This window comes from Leuciscus leuciscus, assembly GCF_965113295.1.
Source record: "Leuciscus leuciscus genome assembly, chromosome: 3".
NCBI lineage: Eukaryota > Metazoa > Chordata > Actinopteri > Cypriniformes > Leuciscidae > Leuciscus > Leuciscus leuciscus.
This window is the reverse complement of record NC_138727.1, coordinates 6,277,032-6,295,772: the sequence shown is the minus strand read 5'-3', so window position 1 is coordinate 6,295,772 and position 18,741 is coordinate 6,277,032. Positions and strand designations below refer to the sequence as shown.

General features: G+C 37.4%; 1 protein-coding gene across 2 annotated transcripts in view; it reads left to right on the top strand.

Moving 5' to 3' along the window:
* pard3ba (par-3 family cell polarity regulator beta a) overlaps positions 1 to 18,741 on the top strand; it is a 176,255-nt gene that overhangs the window by 69,582 nt on the left and 87,932 nt on the right. For both annotated transcript variants that reach the window (XM_082163761.1, XM_082163760.1), the window contains exons 6-11: positions 2,206 to 2,292; positions 4,269 to 4,394; positions 5,569 to 6,005; positions 11,141 to 11,280; positions 11,609 to 11,734; positions 18,145 to 18,330. In XM_082163761.1, the coding sequence (XP_082019887.1) occupies positions 2,206 to 2,292; positions 4,269 to 4,394; positions 5,569 to 6,005; positions 11,141 to 11,280; positions 11,609 to 11,734; positions 18,145 to 18,330 (1,102 nt within the window). The remainder of the gene's footprint in view (positions 1 to 2,205; positions 2,293 to 4,268; positions 4,395 to 5,568; positions 6,006 to 11,140; positions 11,281 to 11,608; positions 11,735 to 18,144; positions 18,331 to 18,741) is intronic.

Below are 18,741 nucleotides of genomic sequence, written 5' to 3'. Positions count from 1 at the left end.
TCTGTTCTGTCTTTATTGTGATGAGAGATGCAGGTAGACACCTTTGCCTCCAGCTCTCATCTCAGACACACTGAATGGCAGTGACTCCGCTGGCTTTCGGCTCATTTGTTTGGTCATTAATGTCGTCCCGCAGGACATAAACAGCAAATGGATTTGCTGCGTGTGTCGACAAGAGTACAAAGTAGATGGTGAATACTTTTGCTTTTTTGTTTGTGTGTCTTAAATGCTCTGACTGCTGTAGGCCAGAAACGTTCCTTACCGCAAGTACACAGAATCAGATGCTGGTCCAATGCATCGCAAATGTCCCTTTCATATACTTAGGCCGTGTGTTCACCAAAGTGTTTTTCAGGCGTATTTTTTCAATCGTTTTTAATGGGAGCGCCGTGTTTTTGAAACGTCATGTGCGTAAAGTTTTTTTCCACGCTGAAGCGCTGAGCGATTAGCGTTTTTTACAGGTCGCCGAGAGTTGAAGAATGTTCAACTTTGAGTAAAACGCAGCGCTCATCACTGTCACTTTTTACCCAACCGTCCAATCACAGTGGAGGAGGGGCGGGACTAATACCACACCGACCAACCGCCACATTCTGCTTGTACAACGTCAACAGACGACAACAACAAGCATAATAACGGAACAAAATCAATTAAAACAAGAGCCAGAGAAAATATGTTACATTGTATCGACATTTTAAAGTCGACCTGAAATCAAAATTGAACCTCTATTTACTTTGTTAGCTCATATTACTAGTCTTGTGGTGAACAATTAATCCGTGCAAGTTAATACACAGAAAAAAATTTGTTTGCCGTGGTAATCTTTAATCTAAATCTGAAAAGTTACTTCCGGTCTGGAATGGCGTTCCTTTTCTGATGACGTCAGTTTGACGGCTTGGGGTTGAAAACGCTTAACCAGTCTCCTCAAACCGTTAGTCTGCTATGAGCAGAGATAAAGAGGAGGAGCGCTAAAGTAAAACCCTGCCCTCTATTCAATATTCCGTTTCAGTTGGAAATACGTCACAACACTGGAGAAAAGTCGTTTGCAACTTCCGGTTCACAGGGACTTTAATATAGAATCAACACAGAAACTAAATATGTGTGAAATGAGATACTAGTAACACTTTCGCGGATATTCCGTATCATAACAAGCAAAGTGTCTCAAATAAAAAAAATGGTGCGCTGCCAAAACGCTCTCAAGCGCCCATAGCTAGGCGTTTTCAGTAGAGCAGTACAGCTGGCTAAACGCTTTGGTGGACACACAGTACCAAACTTCAAGTAGAGGGGGTAAAAGCTACCTTCAAATGCCTGTTCCATTTAAAACTGATAAACCTGTTTTGTTTTGTTTAGAGGTTATATGTGTGTTTCCGTATGGTCACATAAGCGGCTTTTGCTTTTTGCTGTATTCACACCTCAGGAACTGGGGATAAATGAACTCCTACTTCAGAGTAGGGTCTAACCCAGCACAATAGCAACTACCAGTGATGTAAATGTACATTGATTGGCCGAACACATGCTATACGAAACACCAGCACCCTCTATTTTTAAAAAGCTGTTTAAACTTATTTACATACTTACTCCACGAACATTGAAAACAGCGATAGCTAAAGTCCATCCATCCATCCATCCATCCATCCATCCATCCATCCATCCATCCATCCATCCATCCATCCATCCATCCATCCATCCATCCATCCATCCATCCATCCATCCATCCATCCATCCATCCATCCATCCATCCATCCATCCATCCATCCATCCATCCATCCATCCATCCATCCATCCATCCATCCATCCATCCATCCATCCATCCATCCATCCATCCATCCATCCATCCATCCATCCATCCATCCATCCATCCATCCATCCATCCATCCATCCAAAATCTAGTGTATTCTATTTGTACAATGTAAGTGCACAGTCAGAGGAGTGTGATTGAATGCCACAATGCAACACACTTTTCAAGAGCTCTCGACCTGAGGAAATGATGCAGGTGACAGGGGGAGCACTCCATTGATATCCAAGACAGTTCCTACCGTAATGGTTTTTGGGCTTGTCATTTTGACATGTGACTGTTGTTCTGCTAATGTAATTGCGTTCCACTGAAAGTTTCCACTTCCAAAATGTATTTTTCAGTTTGTTGAAGTTGTTTTCTTTTTTCTGGCAAGAAACATTTAACAACTAACCTCTGGCACCACTGTGTTTTCCTAACTGTAGCAGTCTCACACGGATGGTGAAGATTTCTGGAGACCTCGGGCCTCTGGGTATCAAAGTCATATCATACTGCTCCTCACTGAGTGGAAGGTAAAGCACGCACACACACACACACACACACACACACACACACACACACACACACACACACACACACACACACACAGACACAGACACAGACACAGACACAGGTTCACTATCTTTGTGGGGACTCTGCATAGACATAATGGTTTTTATACAGTACAGTCTGTAAATTCTATTCCCTTACACTAACTCTACCCATCACAGAAAACTTTCTGCATTTTTACATTTTCAAAACACTTCATTAGTATGATTTGAAGCCGTTTTCCTCATGGGGACCAAAACTTTTTCCCGCAAGGACAAGGATTTCGGATATTGCCATCTTTTTAGGGACATTTTGTAGGGTTATAATGTAGCGTTTACCAGGCCCAAACACCCACACAAACATACACACACACACACACACACACACACACACACACACACACACACACACACACACACACACACACTCATGGTGTTTTACACATTTTCATGATAATGGACCGCTATGAGGTGCACGACTGTAGAAATTCTGCTTTTCGATCCTCATGCATTGACTCTTAATCGACTACAGACTAGAAGTAGTAGTTTAGAAAAGATACAGTTGACAATCTTGCAACATTAGATTAAAAGGATTGTTAACCCAAAATTGAGAATTCTGTTATTGTCATTTAACAACACACTTTTCTTCCTTTGTGGATATTCTAACGAAGATATTGTTATTATTAAATTGTTTAGTGTCTGTGTTGTATCCTAGTGGTCGACCGGAATATGAATGCTTTTTTATTTTTAAAATTAAATGTAATATTTATGTTAATAATAGGTTTCATTTATTTAATTTATTTATTTAATCCAAAACATTGTGACAACATGTAACGCATACAAAATTCTTGAATTTATTTCAAAATCATGTAAAATTCAGATAATATTACATAAATATTGTGCATTGTATTATAAATACTATCTAGGACATGCGTGCATTACTTAATTTCAGAATTGTTAGTCAACAGATTCCCATTCATATTCACCCATAATCACACACTCACACACTTTCAGGACGTAGCTAGGTGAATGGCTCTTTCAGACTGCATGAACAGGTCAAAAGTTAAGTGCTCAGTGCAAGGACACACACGTGCTGCATGACAGGAAGTCCTCCCGGGGTGGAGGGTGACATGTTTCCTGTTGTTGGGGCCTGTGCGCCCTGTTGAGCTCCGGATGGAAATAGACCCTCTCTCTGTAGGTGGTCAAACCTGTCCGATGACCTGGTGAACTACTCTTTGGGTTGTGTGAGTCTCAAAGGAAACCGTAAAAGGAAGGAACAGCAAATTAAATCCTGTATTTACTTAATTTTCCCAGTAGTAACGGAATTGATAATTGAAATGGTTGACTAGAGAAAGTCTGTTCTTGAAATATTGCTAATATTGAGAGACAGTTCAGAGAAAGTTCCTGGAATATGATTGATATTTTTCATTAAAATCATAAAAAATAAATAAATAAAAAAACAGTAAAAAGAATTAAAGCCCTGTTCCTCGTGTGTCACTCCATATTTGACCAGATGAGATTATCCTACACTTTCCCTGGTAAATACCGTGTTTTTATGTTTTTTTATCATTTCATTCCATTTCATTTTCATATTCATTCATCCATCCATTCATCCATTCATCCATTCATCCATTCATCCATTCATCCATTCATCCATTCATCCATTATCCATCCATGCATCCATTCATTAATTCATTGTATTTTGTGTGTGTTCGATAAGCGGGTGAAACACCTTGCTTAATAAATGTCTCCAGTTTTGAATATTTCTTTTGTATTTTTATTTAATAAAAAATAAATTTGTTGTGTTTTGTTTTGTATGTAATGGAATAACTCATTTGGGTAACTCAGGAAAGTACAGAGCCATTTTCAGTTGGAATTCAGATACTTAAATGCAACTAATATCTTCAGTTGTCTCAAATGATGCCCTTCTGTCTTACATCTGTTTGTGCATGTGTCTCCAGGACTCTGGGTCTGCATATCCGATCCATCGAGGAGAACAGCCGCTCTGAACGAGAGAGGATCTTTCAAGAGGATGAGTGCATTGTGCAGATCAATGACATCGAGTTAATAGACAAGTCCTTCGCTCAGTGAGTGTCTGACTCTTTCATCTGTCACACTTTCATTGTTGTCAGGTGGATTACTAATCATCCACCCGCTCTCTTTCTCCCTACTTCATTCCCTTCTTCATTATCCATCTTTTGTGTTATTTTCACTTTCATGCAATTGTTTGTCCTTCTCGCTCATAGCGTGCAAACCTTTTATCTATCCATCCATCCATTCATCCATCTATCCATCTTTTCCTCTCTTGTAGAGTTTCAGTGCCATAACTTTAACACAACAAAAGAAAATGGTCTCTTCTTGCCGTGAGTCTGGAATTGCCCTATTAAGTGGCACTAACGGTATTGGACAGTCATCAAAAGGGTGACAGATTAAACGAAGTGGCACTATTAGTGGAAGAGTTAGAGTAATGGGTATGAGAGTTAAAGGTTTTGAAGTAGAAAAGAAGAAAGACCTGCAGTCAAGCAAGTCAATTTTACTTCTCCTTTACTTTGTCCTGAACTGAACTCCGAAAAAGTTTCCTCAACACATTTAATGCAACATGAATTGTGTCCTCACACATGAATTGTGCGGTTATCACGATTTTAAATTGAGAGTGATTAAAGTGTCTTTGAAGAAAGATCATAATATCAACACATTGAATAATGCTGCACGTTTCAAGGCACTTCAGTGGGCCTTTAAGATATAAACGACTGTGTTTATGTAAACCTTATGTATTTGACAGTGAAATAAGATGCGAAAGAGAATTTTTTCACACAGAAAATCTGATGAGAAGCGCAAGTGCAGAGTGATGTCATCAAAATCATTGATCCATATTGATGGAAGTGAGAGACTTGTTTTGAAGTTTTTTTTTTTTCACTTTGATGTAAGTCACAATAAGGAATGAATAATCTGTTGCTTAACCGTGGTAAAATCTGTAATGCACCACCTTGCTAATCTTATTATTTTTAACATAATCACACCACAGTCTATAGTGACAGGGTCAATTCCAGGGAGTCATGAAAAAAGATGGAAACGTTGAGAAGTGATTCCCACTGGAAGTTCTTGAGCGAAAAGGCTCTTGAATGGTGCTAATTAAGGAGGCTGTTAAGTCTAGAGCTCTTCTGAATCTTTGAAGGACCGAAGGGATGTCTTTTATATTCATGTGATCTACAAATGTGCATTACAGAACAATAAGACAAGGTGTCGCTCTTGATGTTTCAGGTCCCAGGAGGTGTTTCGCCAAGCCATGTCCTCCTCGAACGTACGCTTGGAGGTACTTCCTGTTTCCAACAAGCTCCGTTACGAAAAGAGCCTCATCGGTCAGCTTTTCAACAGCGCCGAACCAACCCCTGTGGTCCCCAAAGTCAAGAGTCCTTTCTTGGTCCATAAACTCGGTCCGAGTAAAGTGGCGACGCCGTCCCCAGAGCCCCCTGTCTCACAGACCCCGCCCCTAAAGGAGGAGGAGCTTCGCCCTGCAAGACACTCCCCTGTTGAATCAAATCATTACAGAGATACGCCTTCTCCTCCCATCAGCGCATCACCCATCCTCAAAGATCGTAGCGAGAGCCCCGCCCCACAAATGACCCCAGCCCTCGCTGCGCTGGTTAACACGATCGGCAAAAAGCCTGGGAAGAAAATGAAGATCGATTTGAAGAAAGGTAAGCTGGAAGTGAAATGAATTCCCAGGTCATTTAAAAAAAAAATTCAACTTAGTCATTCTTTCTATATAATATTTTTTACTCAAAAATATGCTACACTGGCTACGTTTACATGCAACCAAATAATTCATTAGTAATCGGATTGACGGCTCAGTCGGACTGAAAAGCCTTCATGTAAACACCTTAATCGATCCGAGTGAGCTCGATCCGAGTGAAAGGGGTGGTTTATTCCTTTTCTAATCCGATCGAGAGAACATATAAACACTTGATCGGATTGAAAAACGAAACCGAAAGGACTGCGCATGTGCAATGACGTTGAAATAGCGTAATGACGTATGACGCGCTGTTCTTCCTGTTGAATAAAGTGGCGTGTAAATGAGTGTCCCGTCATTCTAAAATTCTCCTTTCACTCGGCATCTGTGAAGTGGAGCAGGACAACGTCCCACCAGTCTTTGTTGTTTCGGATTCTCATCCACAGATGACTGGTTTTGGGCATTTTTACTGTGTGATAAATATAAGCAGCACGGCACAACGGTTCATATGCTCATTGTCTCCAAATTATGAACAGAAATGGATAACTATTAAGTTTGCTGTTTAAAGCTACACTGTGTAATTTTTTAAGTTGATTCTTAGCAAAAAACACTTTGTTCTTTCAAATTGATATGTGCTCATTAATGTGTAATTACTTCTACCAACTAGGGATGTAAGCGGATCATCGATTATCGAGAGACCCGACACAAACTTGAGGCGGCAAAAAAGAAACCAAACACGAGTCGGTCAAAACGGAGTGGAGTGTGGGAGCATTTCAAATTAATTAATGATGACAAAGACGCCCGATGTAAACTCTGCGGTACTATGATTAAGTACAACAGCTCTACGAGTTTGCTAAGATACCACCTTCATAACTTGCATGCAGCCTATATCTTCATTTGACTGTTCTAAGTGACGCCCTCTAATTTTACTGTCACCTTCCTCAGGGATGATTTAAGTTGTGTTCAGTTCTATGTTTGAAGTTTCCAGGTCTAGTAATCTTACTGTTACCTTTCTCAGACCAAGGGGGATTATAAGTGCTGCTGCTGCTAATGTTTCAAATTTTTCATATAAGTAGTTAACCAGATAGATTATTATATGTAGGCTTAATATAGTGTAGGCTAAGCCAATACAATTTATTTTATGTTGCTTAATGTTTCACATGCAACAGGTGAGCCAGTGCACAATTATTTTTAATGTATTTAAATTTTCTGTGCATAATTTATTTTGTTAAACTACATAAATGCCATTATCTGTACCGTATCCCAAATGTTACAATAAAACATCAATTGAGCAATATTGATATTAATATTAATTATAGAAATTAAGATGAATATTTTTATTCAGTATATAAGCAATATTTAGCTTTTTATGTAAAAGACACTATTGATACCGTGAGAAATTTACATTCTCAGGAAAATAGCCGCTTATCAGTTAATCGTTAATCGATCGATAAGGTCAATCAACTAATGATTAATGAATTAATCGATAATTTGCATCCCTACTACCAACTAATCAAGTATTCTCGTAAGCGTAGAAATCTGCCATTTAGAATACATACGAGCGAGTCGCTCGAATGGCGGCAGCCATGTTGCGCCTCCATCTTGAAAATACATTAGCCAAAGTGGGACACACCTGGAAATTCAAGCTTCGCCTTTCGCGCTTTGACTCTCAGTGGCACCGTGACGAATGCGAAGGGGAGATTACTCACGACTGCCGGCAGATTTGAAATAATACGGCCACCGTAGGAGTTAAAACGCCCTCGGAATGGGAGGGGCTAGAAAGTAATATTCAGTTGGTAGCCATAAATAATTTCACCACTTGATGGGAGAAAATCCTACACAGTGTAGCTTTAAAACAAATAAAGAATGTAGGAGAATGGTTATTATACACAAACAGCGGGAAACTATATATTCGTGAGTGTGCGCATGTCAGAAAATACATTCCGATTTGAAGCTTGTGACATATAAACGCGCACATCAACCCGATCACATGGCAAGCGTTCATGTAAACACTACATTCAGATTCATCAATCGGAATGAATTCAGTCCGACTGAAACAAAAGTTGTTCATGTAAACGTAGCCACTGTAGAAGAAATGGCTTGTGAATGCCATTTCATGTTGATTTTAAGCTTAAATAGTCAAACCTCACCTCTCACCTTTCCTCACCTTCTTTATCACTCCTCTCAGCTGATTGACAGCTGCTATTGTTTAAAACTTTAATGTCAGGTGCTCTTCTGGGACTTGAGATTTCATCATTTGCCATCTTTAGTATGCTGGATTGGCCGCTATCCTCAATGACATCTCTCCCTCAAGTGTGTTTGAGAGAGAGACAGAGCAATTCTCAGCTTCAGTAATCTCACGTGTCCCTTCAGACGAGAGACTCCAGGGAATCGCTATCTTAGCATGATTCTTTAAGCCTCATTTTTCTCTCTCATCTCTTATTGCGTTTCTTTGTGAATCTCAAGAAACCTGTCAGGAACATGTCCAGGTCATATTTCACCCCAAAATCAAAGGAAAGAAAAATATAAATTATTTTTATTCATTATATAATTATATTTTATTCATACAAATTTAAGCCTTGCATTGCAACATTTAATTACAAATAAGCTCATTTACAAATAAATATCATTCTCATTACCAATACAATATCAGTACCAGTACAATAAAATGAGAATATAAAAAATTGTTAAAGATAAAGTGTATTTATATACAGTATCATGATACTATTTGGTAGTGTAATGCCTTTAATTTATGATTATTTTACAAAAAAAATTAAAATAAAATAAAATAAATAAATCATTGTATTGCCATTTTTATACTAGTATTTTGTAGTATTTTTAAATGGTAAAATTATGTTATGAATATAAAAATAATTAAATATAAATGCAATAAATGCATAAATATGAATATAATATATATTAAAATATACATGCATTAGGTATAAAAATGACTAAATAATAAACTATGTGATGAACATTAAAATATATATGTATCCAGTAAATATAAAAATAACTAAATATTAATACTTACGCAATAAAGATAAAAAATAAATATGTGCAATAAATATAAAAAACAGCCTAATAGTAATATGTATGCATGAAATACAAAAAATATATTTTTTCGCCTGCTCTTGTGATTGATTTTGAAATGTGACCCTGCATGTTTTAGTGAGACTCACTCTTCCATCTTCTTTTTTCCGCTTCCCAGTGCTTCCACTTCCTCTAATCATTTTTTTTTTTCAGGCCACACCCTTTGTCATTGTTTCTATCGTTCTTCTTTCACACCATTTCTCTCTCTCTCTCTCTCTCTCTCTCTCTCTCTCTCTCTCTCTCTCTCTCTCCTCATCCTGTATCCTGCTCTCTGCATCTCCCGTCTCCTGTAGATGTGTTCACGTGTGAAATTAAAGTGCAGAGCTGTCTAATCCCCGTAAGGAAACATTTATCAACGAGCAGGGGTGGAGACGGAGAGAAACCGACAGCTTAAACACAGGTTATCAATCCAGAGTGCTTGAAAGCCTTCATCAGCGTACCATTGACCTTTTGACCTGATCTTGGATCGGATGAGCTTGATGCAGTTTTTGCCATTATCCACCATCTTGCTCTCTAGAACCCATATCAGCAGTCAATCATTTCTAAACCAGACTTCAGTGATAATAGTGACACTCTGATAATGTTGGCTTTTATTAGTTTATTATTTATAGAAACTGAAAATTAATGCTATATAACTTTAGACAAAATACACTGGGGTTTCTTTCATGTTAGTTGCAGTTTGAAGGTCAAAAATTCATATCGTCAAACTTTTAATTCAAGAATTCTAATTTTGATTCTGACAAGCCTTTAAATCTTCGCTGTTGGGCAGAAACCTTGTATCTCCAAAACACTACTTTAAAAAAAAAGAAAAAAAAAAAAGAAAATTAAAAGTTGATATTGTGGCTTTATATATGGTCAGACACTTAAAAACTTTACCAAAATCAAGATCAAATGGATTTTTTGACCAGAGAATTTTGGACATACATGTTTTATCTGAGGCAGTAACAGCATCACATTACATTTTCATTAACTTACAGGTTATAAAGTTTATTTTAGCTATGTGGGCTCTCAGTTTATTCAGTCATTTGGCCAAAATCTCCAAACCAAAGTTATGAGGTTTGACTGACAGTTTGAGGATCCAATGGAGTTACGAGATTTAGTCACAAATTAATACTTTTCATTGGTTAAATATTTGCAAAACCAACTGACAGATGTGGAGTGACCAATAGTAATGATTTGTGAAAAAAGACGAAATATGGAGATACGAGATTTCCGCCCCACAGAAATGAAATCGAACTTTCATTAGCAGTTTTGTTCGACGAGCCTTTAAATTGAAATTTTTAATTTGAAAATTCTAAGTTTCATTCTGACAGGCCTTTTTAAGTTTCATTCTGACAGGAAGTTTTTTTCAAAAAGCCTTTCAATTGATTTTTTTTATTATTATTATTTATTTTTTATAAGAACTTCCAGAGCTACTAACCTTTTATTAAAAATGTGGAATATTCATTGCAATATACAGTTCAAGTTTTAGTCTGTAAGTTAAAAGTTTGCAAGGGTATACATTTTTCTTTCTAGTCGAAAAACACTAAAAACAACCAATAAGATATAAGAGCTTTTGAATTATGTATTTCCAACTGGCATTCCAGATTCTCCTTCATATCTGTCAACATCCTTAGACTTTCATGCTAAAACTAGTCAATCTCTTTGTCTTTTGCCAGTTTTGTGTCTTTTGAAGTTTGTGTTGTACATCAGAGTGTGTACAGTAAGTGACCTGAACATCACACATCTTTCATTTAAGTCTGCATAATGTTCTCAGTGATCTTCCCTGTGGTGAATAGAGCCTTAGGATGTTAGCAAGTCTTTAGAGCCTTGTGGAAGGGATGTAAGTGGAACATTTATGTACTTTTTCGATTGTTGGCACCTTATTTTATATCATAAAGCAGAGTAAAAGATGTTCAGAAGTTAGTGTAGCTTTTGTTTTCCACACTGTTGAACACGGTAAGAAACCCATTTGTCTGGTTCACTGGGTCATTAAATAAATGCTGAATGTTTCTGGCCTTCTTCTCTCTCCAGGCACGGAGGGCCTCGGTTTTACCGTGGTAACCAGAGACTCGTCTCTTCTTGGTCCAGGACCCATTATGGTCAAGAGCATTCTGCCTCGCGGAGCTGCCATTAAAGACGGGCGGCTCAAGTCTGGAGACCGTATCCTGGAGGTATTACATGCTTTCTGCGTCAATGCAATCATGAGAGCACAACCTGGCAAATGCAAAATCAGAGCTTATTTATAGCACATTAAATTATGCTGTTTCTTCCCCGACCAGTTATGCATTTAAAAGGTATTGTTTTAAATGCAATCTAAATATATTGTTTCAGAATGCATAATGCATTTTGGACGTAATTAGGCCAATTGTCTGTCTTGTATTGCACCTGGCCAAGAGACACAATTAATACTGACATGTTTTCCATCTCGTCAAAGTGTAAATGGACATTTTTGCTCTCTGTTTTGATGGTTACTGGAAATTGCTTTCTCTCTTTCTCTAGGTAAATGGAGTGGACATTACAGGACGCACACAAGAGGAACTGGTGGCTATGCTGCGGAGCACCAAACTGGGAGAGACCGTATCAATGATGGTGGGAAGACAAGAGGAGTTTTTGCCCAGAGAACTGGTAAGACTGTAGTGCAACAATCGAGTAGTATTTTTTTTTCACAAGGAAATTGATTTTTACCAATGATTTATAAACTTTTAGACAGACCTACTGTGAGTTCCAAGGTTGTTAATCGATGGTATATGCTTTTATTGAAGCCATCCGTAAAATAATTTGTTTAAATAGTGTTTAATAGCTGAATTTGTGGTAAAAAACTACAGTACTGGCTAAATGAACTTGCAGGGAAAGCTCACTCTCATGGAGCGCCACAAATGACGTAATCGATCTGGTCTCGCTATGCTGTCAAAATACTAAATATTTGTATAATTATTTGCATGCATATTTTGCAATAAACTTTTGCAAAATATGCATGCAAATAATATAACCAACAATGTGCTCAATACATTTTTGCTAACCCCATCAGTCCCCCCCTCCTTTATTTTGAATGTGTCGAATCAGCTTGTGGCAGGAAGTTGTACACACGACACAGCAGTTTAACAGGAAGCCTTGGGCTGATGCTGGTCCATCTCTTCTCCCAGATGTTACATGCGGGGCGTGTTGATCGCTGACCCCTTTCAAAGCATCTTTATTTTGCTTCTAAACATCAGACCCCCGTTAGAATCCAAACAACGAGTAAAAGCGCACTTGTGGCGCCACTAGATCCATCATCGCAGGAAGAAAGACCACATCCCTTCATTGTGTCTCTGTCTATCCTCAGTTCATTTACACTCTAGTGTCTGCTTATCAAAGGCTTCTGGTTTGGACGGGTCACCTGTGATATATGTGGGCTGCCAAACAATTCATAATCGTTCCGACTGTAAAAAATGTCTCTCATGCATTACTTCCTCAATTAGATGTCTGAGATTATTATTATTGTTCTTTTTTTTCAGAATTTGTATTTATATTAGTAAAAACGAATGCACTTTTAAATGTGGGGTTTATTTATGGATTTAGCTTTGTACTTTGTTAAATGTTTGCTGTCCCAGATCTGTTCAAGAAGAGCAGCTGTATGTCAGTGACAATGACTATTATTGGACCATTAATTCTTGTTAGGCACAAAAAAAACGTCATAAAGCGCTGCTCTGCAGTATCTATTCACAGAGAAAAACCTTCTCCATCTTTCCACCCTATTCAAATTCAAAGTGGGTTAGCTGTGCCACTGCTTAGCCAGGGTAAATTATGGCAGAAATGCGACGGCAGGCAAAAGGAAAAATGACACACTCGGGAGAAATATTTTTTTCAGAGAATGGAAGAGTATGAAAAGATATAATGACAGTGTTGAGTAGATTTCACCATCTGCCTTTTAAAAGGATATGAGTGTGTGTGTGTGTGTGTGTTTATATTTCATTCCAACCAATGAATGCATCCGAACCTGAAATACCCTCCATAAACACCCACCGTCATACAGTATTCGTCGGTTTCTTTAACCACCCACTGCAGGCACAAAATATACCATCTTAATTAAAAAAGGCAGATTTGGCTGATGGTCAGCCATTAGCAAAAATAAAGCATCTTTTATAACAGTCTGCTAGAATCCAGCAGGTCTTTTAGACAGGAAATGGGCGACACCATAAATGTCCATCCTGTTAGCAGCTAGATGTGTCTGTTTGGAGATGGAGCAGTCGGCGTGACACGTATTTAGAGACCGTTGACAGAGTTAAAGCCTTGTTTTTCTGAATCATCCTTTTGGGATCTAGTCACGGTGCTGATGTGTTGGTGACTGGATATCCTGGATGCAGGAGTGTGTCGCCGAAACGTCCGGCCCTGCTGGAAAATCCAGCTATAATCATCTAATGGTTGCCTAGCTTACCTGATTTATAACTCTCACAAGATGGTTTTTAGCTGGTCCAAGCTGGTGTAGAATCTAGATTGTTGATCGCCCAAGGTACTTGAAAGAATACTACAGTATATGGCCAAAAATATGGTAATTTTTAAGTAATGTTTTGTTATTAAGGATGTGCCTTAAGCCTATATTCGAATTTGGAAAGGCACAGAAAATGAGTAACGCATGGAGCCCCTAAAGGGACATGGTTAGGCTTGCTGTGGTAGTCGGTGTAGTAATGTATTACAGCACATCCGATTTCATTTATCACATGAAGATAGTAAGGAGAGATGACTCACAGGATGATGTCATAGGATTTGATGCGCAACAGATCCTGATCGTCATTAACAAATATCTTGTAAAGTTCGAGGCCAGTACTGCCGCTCCCTATACATGGATTACATGCGAGCGCGTATTCAAAAGCCATTTCAATACCCCGCATATTGATAGTGGCTCCCTGATACGCGTAAATTATACACAATATAATTACCCAACTATATAATTGCGAGAGAATGCAAAAGCATTAAAATATTTTTTTTTTCCTCCCATCTCGTGTTTTTTCCCATCACCATATCCCTTTAGGGGCGTAGAATTCAATTCCACGTAGAATGCGTCGTTTCCTTTCTAAACAGTATTCCGCTTCGGGCACATCTCTAATATGTAAATGTGTATTTGCATTATTGTGTAGAACTTAATCAGACATGCATTAGATTCTGTGGGCTTAAGTAAATGTACATTAATGAGCATGACAGACTATAAACGTTCTCCACCAGAGCTGCTCTACGCAGGACTCAAATGATCCGCTCTCCACTCAGATAGAAAAGCTGCTGTTGTTAATGATGGTTTGACGGGTGAACTCGTGGCTTGATTGGACTCTTGTCGTGTCAAAAGTGACTTTACAGTTTTATGGACGTTGGCATCTGGTCACTGTGGCTATGGTTCCTGGTTAGAGAATACAGGCTTCACTCCCGTTGTACGTTCCTTCAGACTGTATTCGATTGCCGTGTGAACGGGACATTTCGGGACTCACACCTTGTAAGTAAATGCGATCGTCAATCCCAAAAACTGCCAGTGTGAACGTGGCCTAAATTTGAGCATTGCATTAAAGTTAAGCTGACTGATATTGCCATCGGTTTATCACGTACTGTGAGATTAAATGAATGCAGTGGGTGGAATTAATGTCTTCAGCGGCATATTAATTTTACCTGATAGCCAGTAGCAATACATCAAATTAAAATGTAATGTAAAAATGTTTTGTGCCCACAAGACATGGGCATGCACTGCAAAAATTAATTTAAAAGAATGATAAAATGACTATATTTAGTGATGTTTGTGGTATTCCACTAGACAAATTACACGTGTATTCAAGATAAATGATCTAAAATCAAGTCTTGATAGAAGTTGTGTTATTTGAACCATGGTGTGTTGCATCTAAAGTCAAGTCAAGTCAAGTCAAGTCAAGTCAAGTCAAGTCAAGTCAAGTCAAGTCAAGTCAAGTCAAGTCAAGTCAAGTCAAGTCAAGTCAAGTCAAGTCAAGTCAAGTCAAGTCAAGTCAAGTCAAGTCAAGTCAAGTCCAGTCCAGTCCATATACCACCAGTATTCCATGTTTTTCCGACAAGATATTTGTTGTAAAAGCTGAATATTTTATTTTTGTTACCAATTTACAATCGCAATGTAAACTGTATAGTTTGTTGTTTGAAGGGTCTGTGGAGTTTGAGCTGTGGGTGTTGCTGTAGACCCTTTGATTCAGGTTTTCTGTGAGGATGGAGGGGTCAGAAAGCACATTGCACACAGTTGCACTCAGAGGAAGAGAGGTCGGGCACAGAGCTGGTGGAGCATGTAGAAGTCCTTGAGATGGTCTTTGTAATAATTCCTCTTCCTACACAGGATGTGTTCTGCTTTGTCATGGCCTGTTTAATTATATTTGTTATTTGGGTCACGGCCACTTCTTTCCAAAAGCCAATGGACGCTTTTTAAAGCTGCGAGTAATATAAAAAGTGTAGATGCTTTCATGTAATAGCAGATGGCGTTCTGACATCAATTCTAATTTAGTTCAATATCTGGGTTAAGGTGCATTGACTTCTAGCCAGAGGCATCAAAACACATTTCCCGTGGATTATTTTTGTGTAAATGACTCAAAGACTTCCTCTTAAAATGCGTTGTGAATCAAATCAATTATGGAAAATGTTGTAGCTCAGGATGTCTTGGTTATGTTTTATCGTTAAGTATAAATTTAGTCTCTGGTGTTTCTCCTTAAATAATATTAATATTAAGCTCTTTAAGCGAGACTGACCCGACTTTTTTATTAATTACTATATTTATTACTATTAATATCAGTATTAATAACATGTATTAATATTAATGATTTGTTAAAATTAACTACTATTAATACTAAAATAATATATAATTTCCTTTCAATATGAATTACTAATGTTGATATTACTAATGTTTGTTGTGTAAATGTATTATTATTATATCAGTTACTATTAATATTAAATCAATTGTTAATACTTATTAAATAGTATTGATATTAATAACATTTATTAATGTTGCCAATTAATATTAATATAATTGTTTAATACTAAAATGAATTCCTACTAGTATCATATGTAATATCTTGTTAATATGAATCATTAGTGTTGATATTAATAATACATATTAATATAATAATTTAATATTAATTATGTGTTAATACTTATCAATTGATAAGCATTAATACTAATAAAATGTATTCATATTAATATCAGTTATTATTGATATTATATATTAACACTAATGACTATAACTAATATTAGTCATTAGTGTTAATATTACTTATATTTATCATACTTACAATGTCAGTTCATATTAATTACTTTAATGCTAACGTTATTTTTTAAATATTTTTTCACGTTTACACATCGCTCCACTTATTCCCAACGTGAATCCGCCTTTTAAGTGTCACTGACCTTTTTTTCCCAGCTTTTACTCATGTACTTTAGTTAAAATAGTTAATCACATGGTGTGTATGAGAGCATATGAGTGTGTATTTGCCGTCAGGAGGACTTCATGTGAAGTCTCGAGTGTTGATAGGACCACCGAAGCGGCATCTCCCTCGTTCCTCGTGTGAGGAGACATCAGACAATCTGATATTCTCGCTGGGACCAAAGTTTGACCTCACTTACAAACAGGCCTTTTATTGTGTGCTAAAACTCCGATTTGTCGTCCGCCTCAGGCCATGTACGACACATTATCATCAGTAAGAGGACACACTAAAAGGACTACTTGAAGCTTTGCCCCATTGGCCCCTCCTATATTTCATCATTAGCTCTTAGTTAATGCTTTTTGCCCAACTTCGTGCTCTTACAAAGTCATTTTTGTTGCTTTTTTCCCCTGGCCCATTTCCACAGTAGCTTAGCAACAGGCTAATGTTTAATGTGGTTTCCAGAAGGATGTCAGTCGCGTTTAGCCGATGCACTTCATTCCAGGCCTTTTTGCTAGGTTTTATTGATACGATTGTGGAGAGGAGGAGGAAACGATGTGGAGAAAGGGTCAAAGGCCATGGCACTGACACCCCTAATCTCTTTGATAATGATGTTTTGCAGTAAAAGAAAGCAAAAACAGAAGTGAAATGTGTGGGTAGTTGTGTGTGTGTGTGTGTGTGTGTTCAATAATGAGTTATTAATCTTAAATGGTGTCGTTCTCCAACCCCCGCCCTCCTGAATGAATCACTGACAAAAGCTTGTTATGTTTCCTTTTGATCTGGCACGTTCTTATGCTCGAACCCTTTCACGTTCAAGTCAAATGACTCCCGATGTGTTTTCCTGCCTCACCATTAGACATTCATTCATTCTGTCCAAACTCTACTTTATATATTTATCCATTATTATTCCATCCATTTGGTCATGTGTACAACCTGCCTGTATTTTAACGGAGATCCATCACTAAAATATACAATACCTTTCAAAAGTTTAGGGTGAATAAGATTTTTTTTTTTAAATAAATGAATAATTTAATCAAAAGTGACAGTAAAGGCATTTATAATGTAAAAAAAATATTTCTATGTCAAATAAATGCTGTTCTTTAGACCTTTCTATTCATCAAATAAATGTATATTTTAAAATATGAAGCAACCGTTCTCAAAAAAAAATAAAAAAATTCATGAGCAGCTAATCAGCATATTAGATTATATTCGAAGATCATGTGACACTGAAAACTGCATCACAGGAATAAATTACATTTTAAAATATATTTAAATAGAAAACAGTTAATTTCAATTGTAATGATATTATCTTGGTTAGCATACAAGATTTCTATAAAAAATAAATAAAATAAAAATCCGACATTTTAAACACTAGTGTGCTAATCTCACTACATCCATTATCTTATTGGAGTGTTCCAGGTTCAATACGAGTTCAACTCTATCGACAGCATCTGAGACATGTCGATTACCACTGACAATCATTTTGACTCGGCGCGTAGTTTGTAAACGCAAGCAAAAAAATTGCATGTCCAGTAATCCACTTACAGTTGTAGTCAATGCGGCAGGATGTTGCACTGGGGGTAAATGCTCACATTAATAGCGTTTTAAAAGTCAACTGAGATGCTGACCGAAGTGTGTTATTTGCAGAAAGGAGAGCCGTCAGGTCCACTGCTGGTTGAGGACGGGCGAGAGCAGCTGATGTTTGAAGTTCCTTTGAACGACTCCGGCTCAGCTGGTCTGGGGGTCAGTCTGAAGGGTAACAAGTCCCGAGAGACCGGAGAAGACCTGGGCATCTTCATCAAGTCCATCATCCACGGTGGCGCCGCAAACAAGGTAAAAGCGGCCAGCGTCAACGCTAACGTCTGTTCATTTCAGAGCTTCAGTGATGAAAGTCACTCAAAAACTGTGCATGTCGCAACAGAACAACACTCAGTTCTAATAAAAATCATTTAAAATTGATTAAATACATACATACTTTAAGATATATATATATAAATATACATTTGCTCGTAATACATAGTTCATTCTACTTGAAATGTAAAAATTTTACCTATTTGTACATGTATTTGTATATATTATAATTAGATTAATAAATGCATTAAAATGTTTATTTTAGTGTTATTTTTACACTATAGTTTTTTTAAATATTTAAAATTAACTTGTATATTTTCATTTAATTTTAGTGTGTTTTAGTTATTTTGTTTTTTAAAATATTTATATTTAGCTTTCTGTAGTAATAGTAGT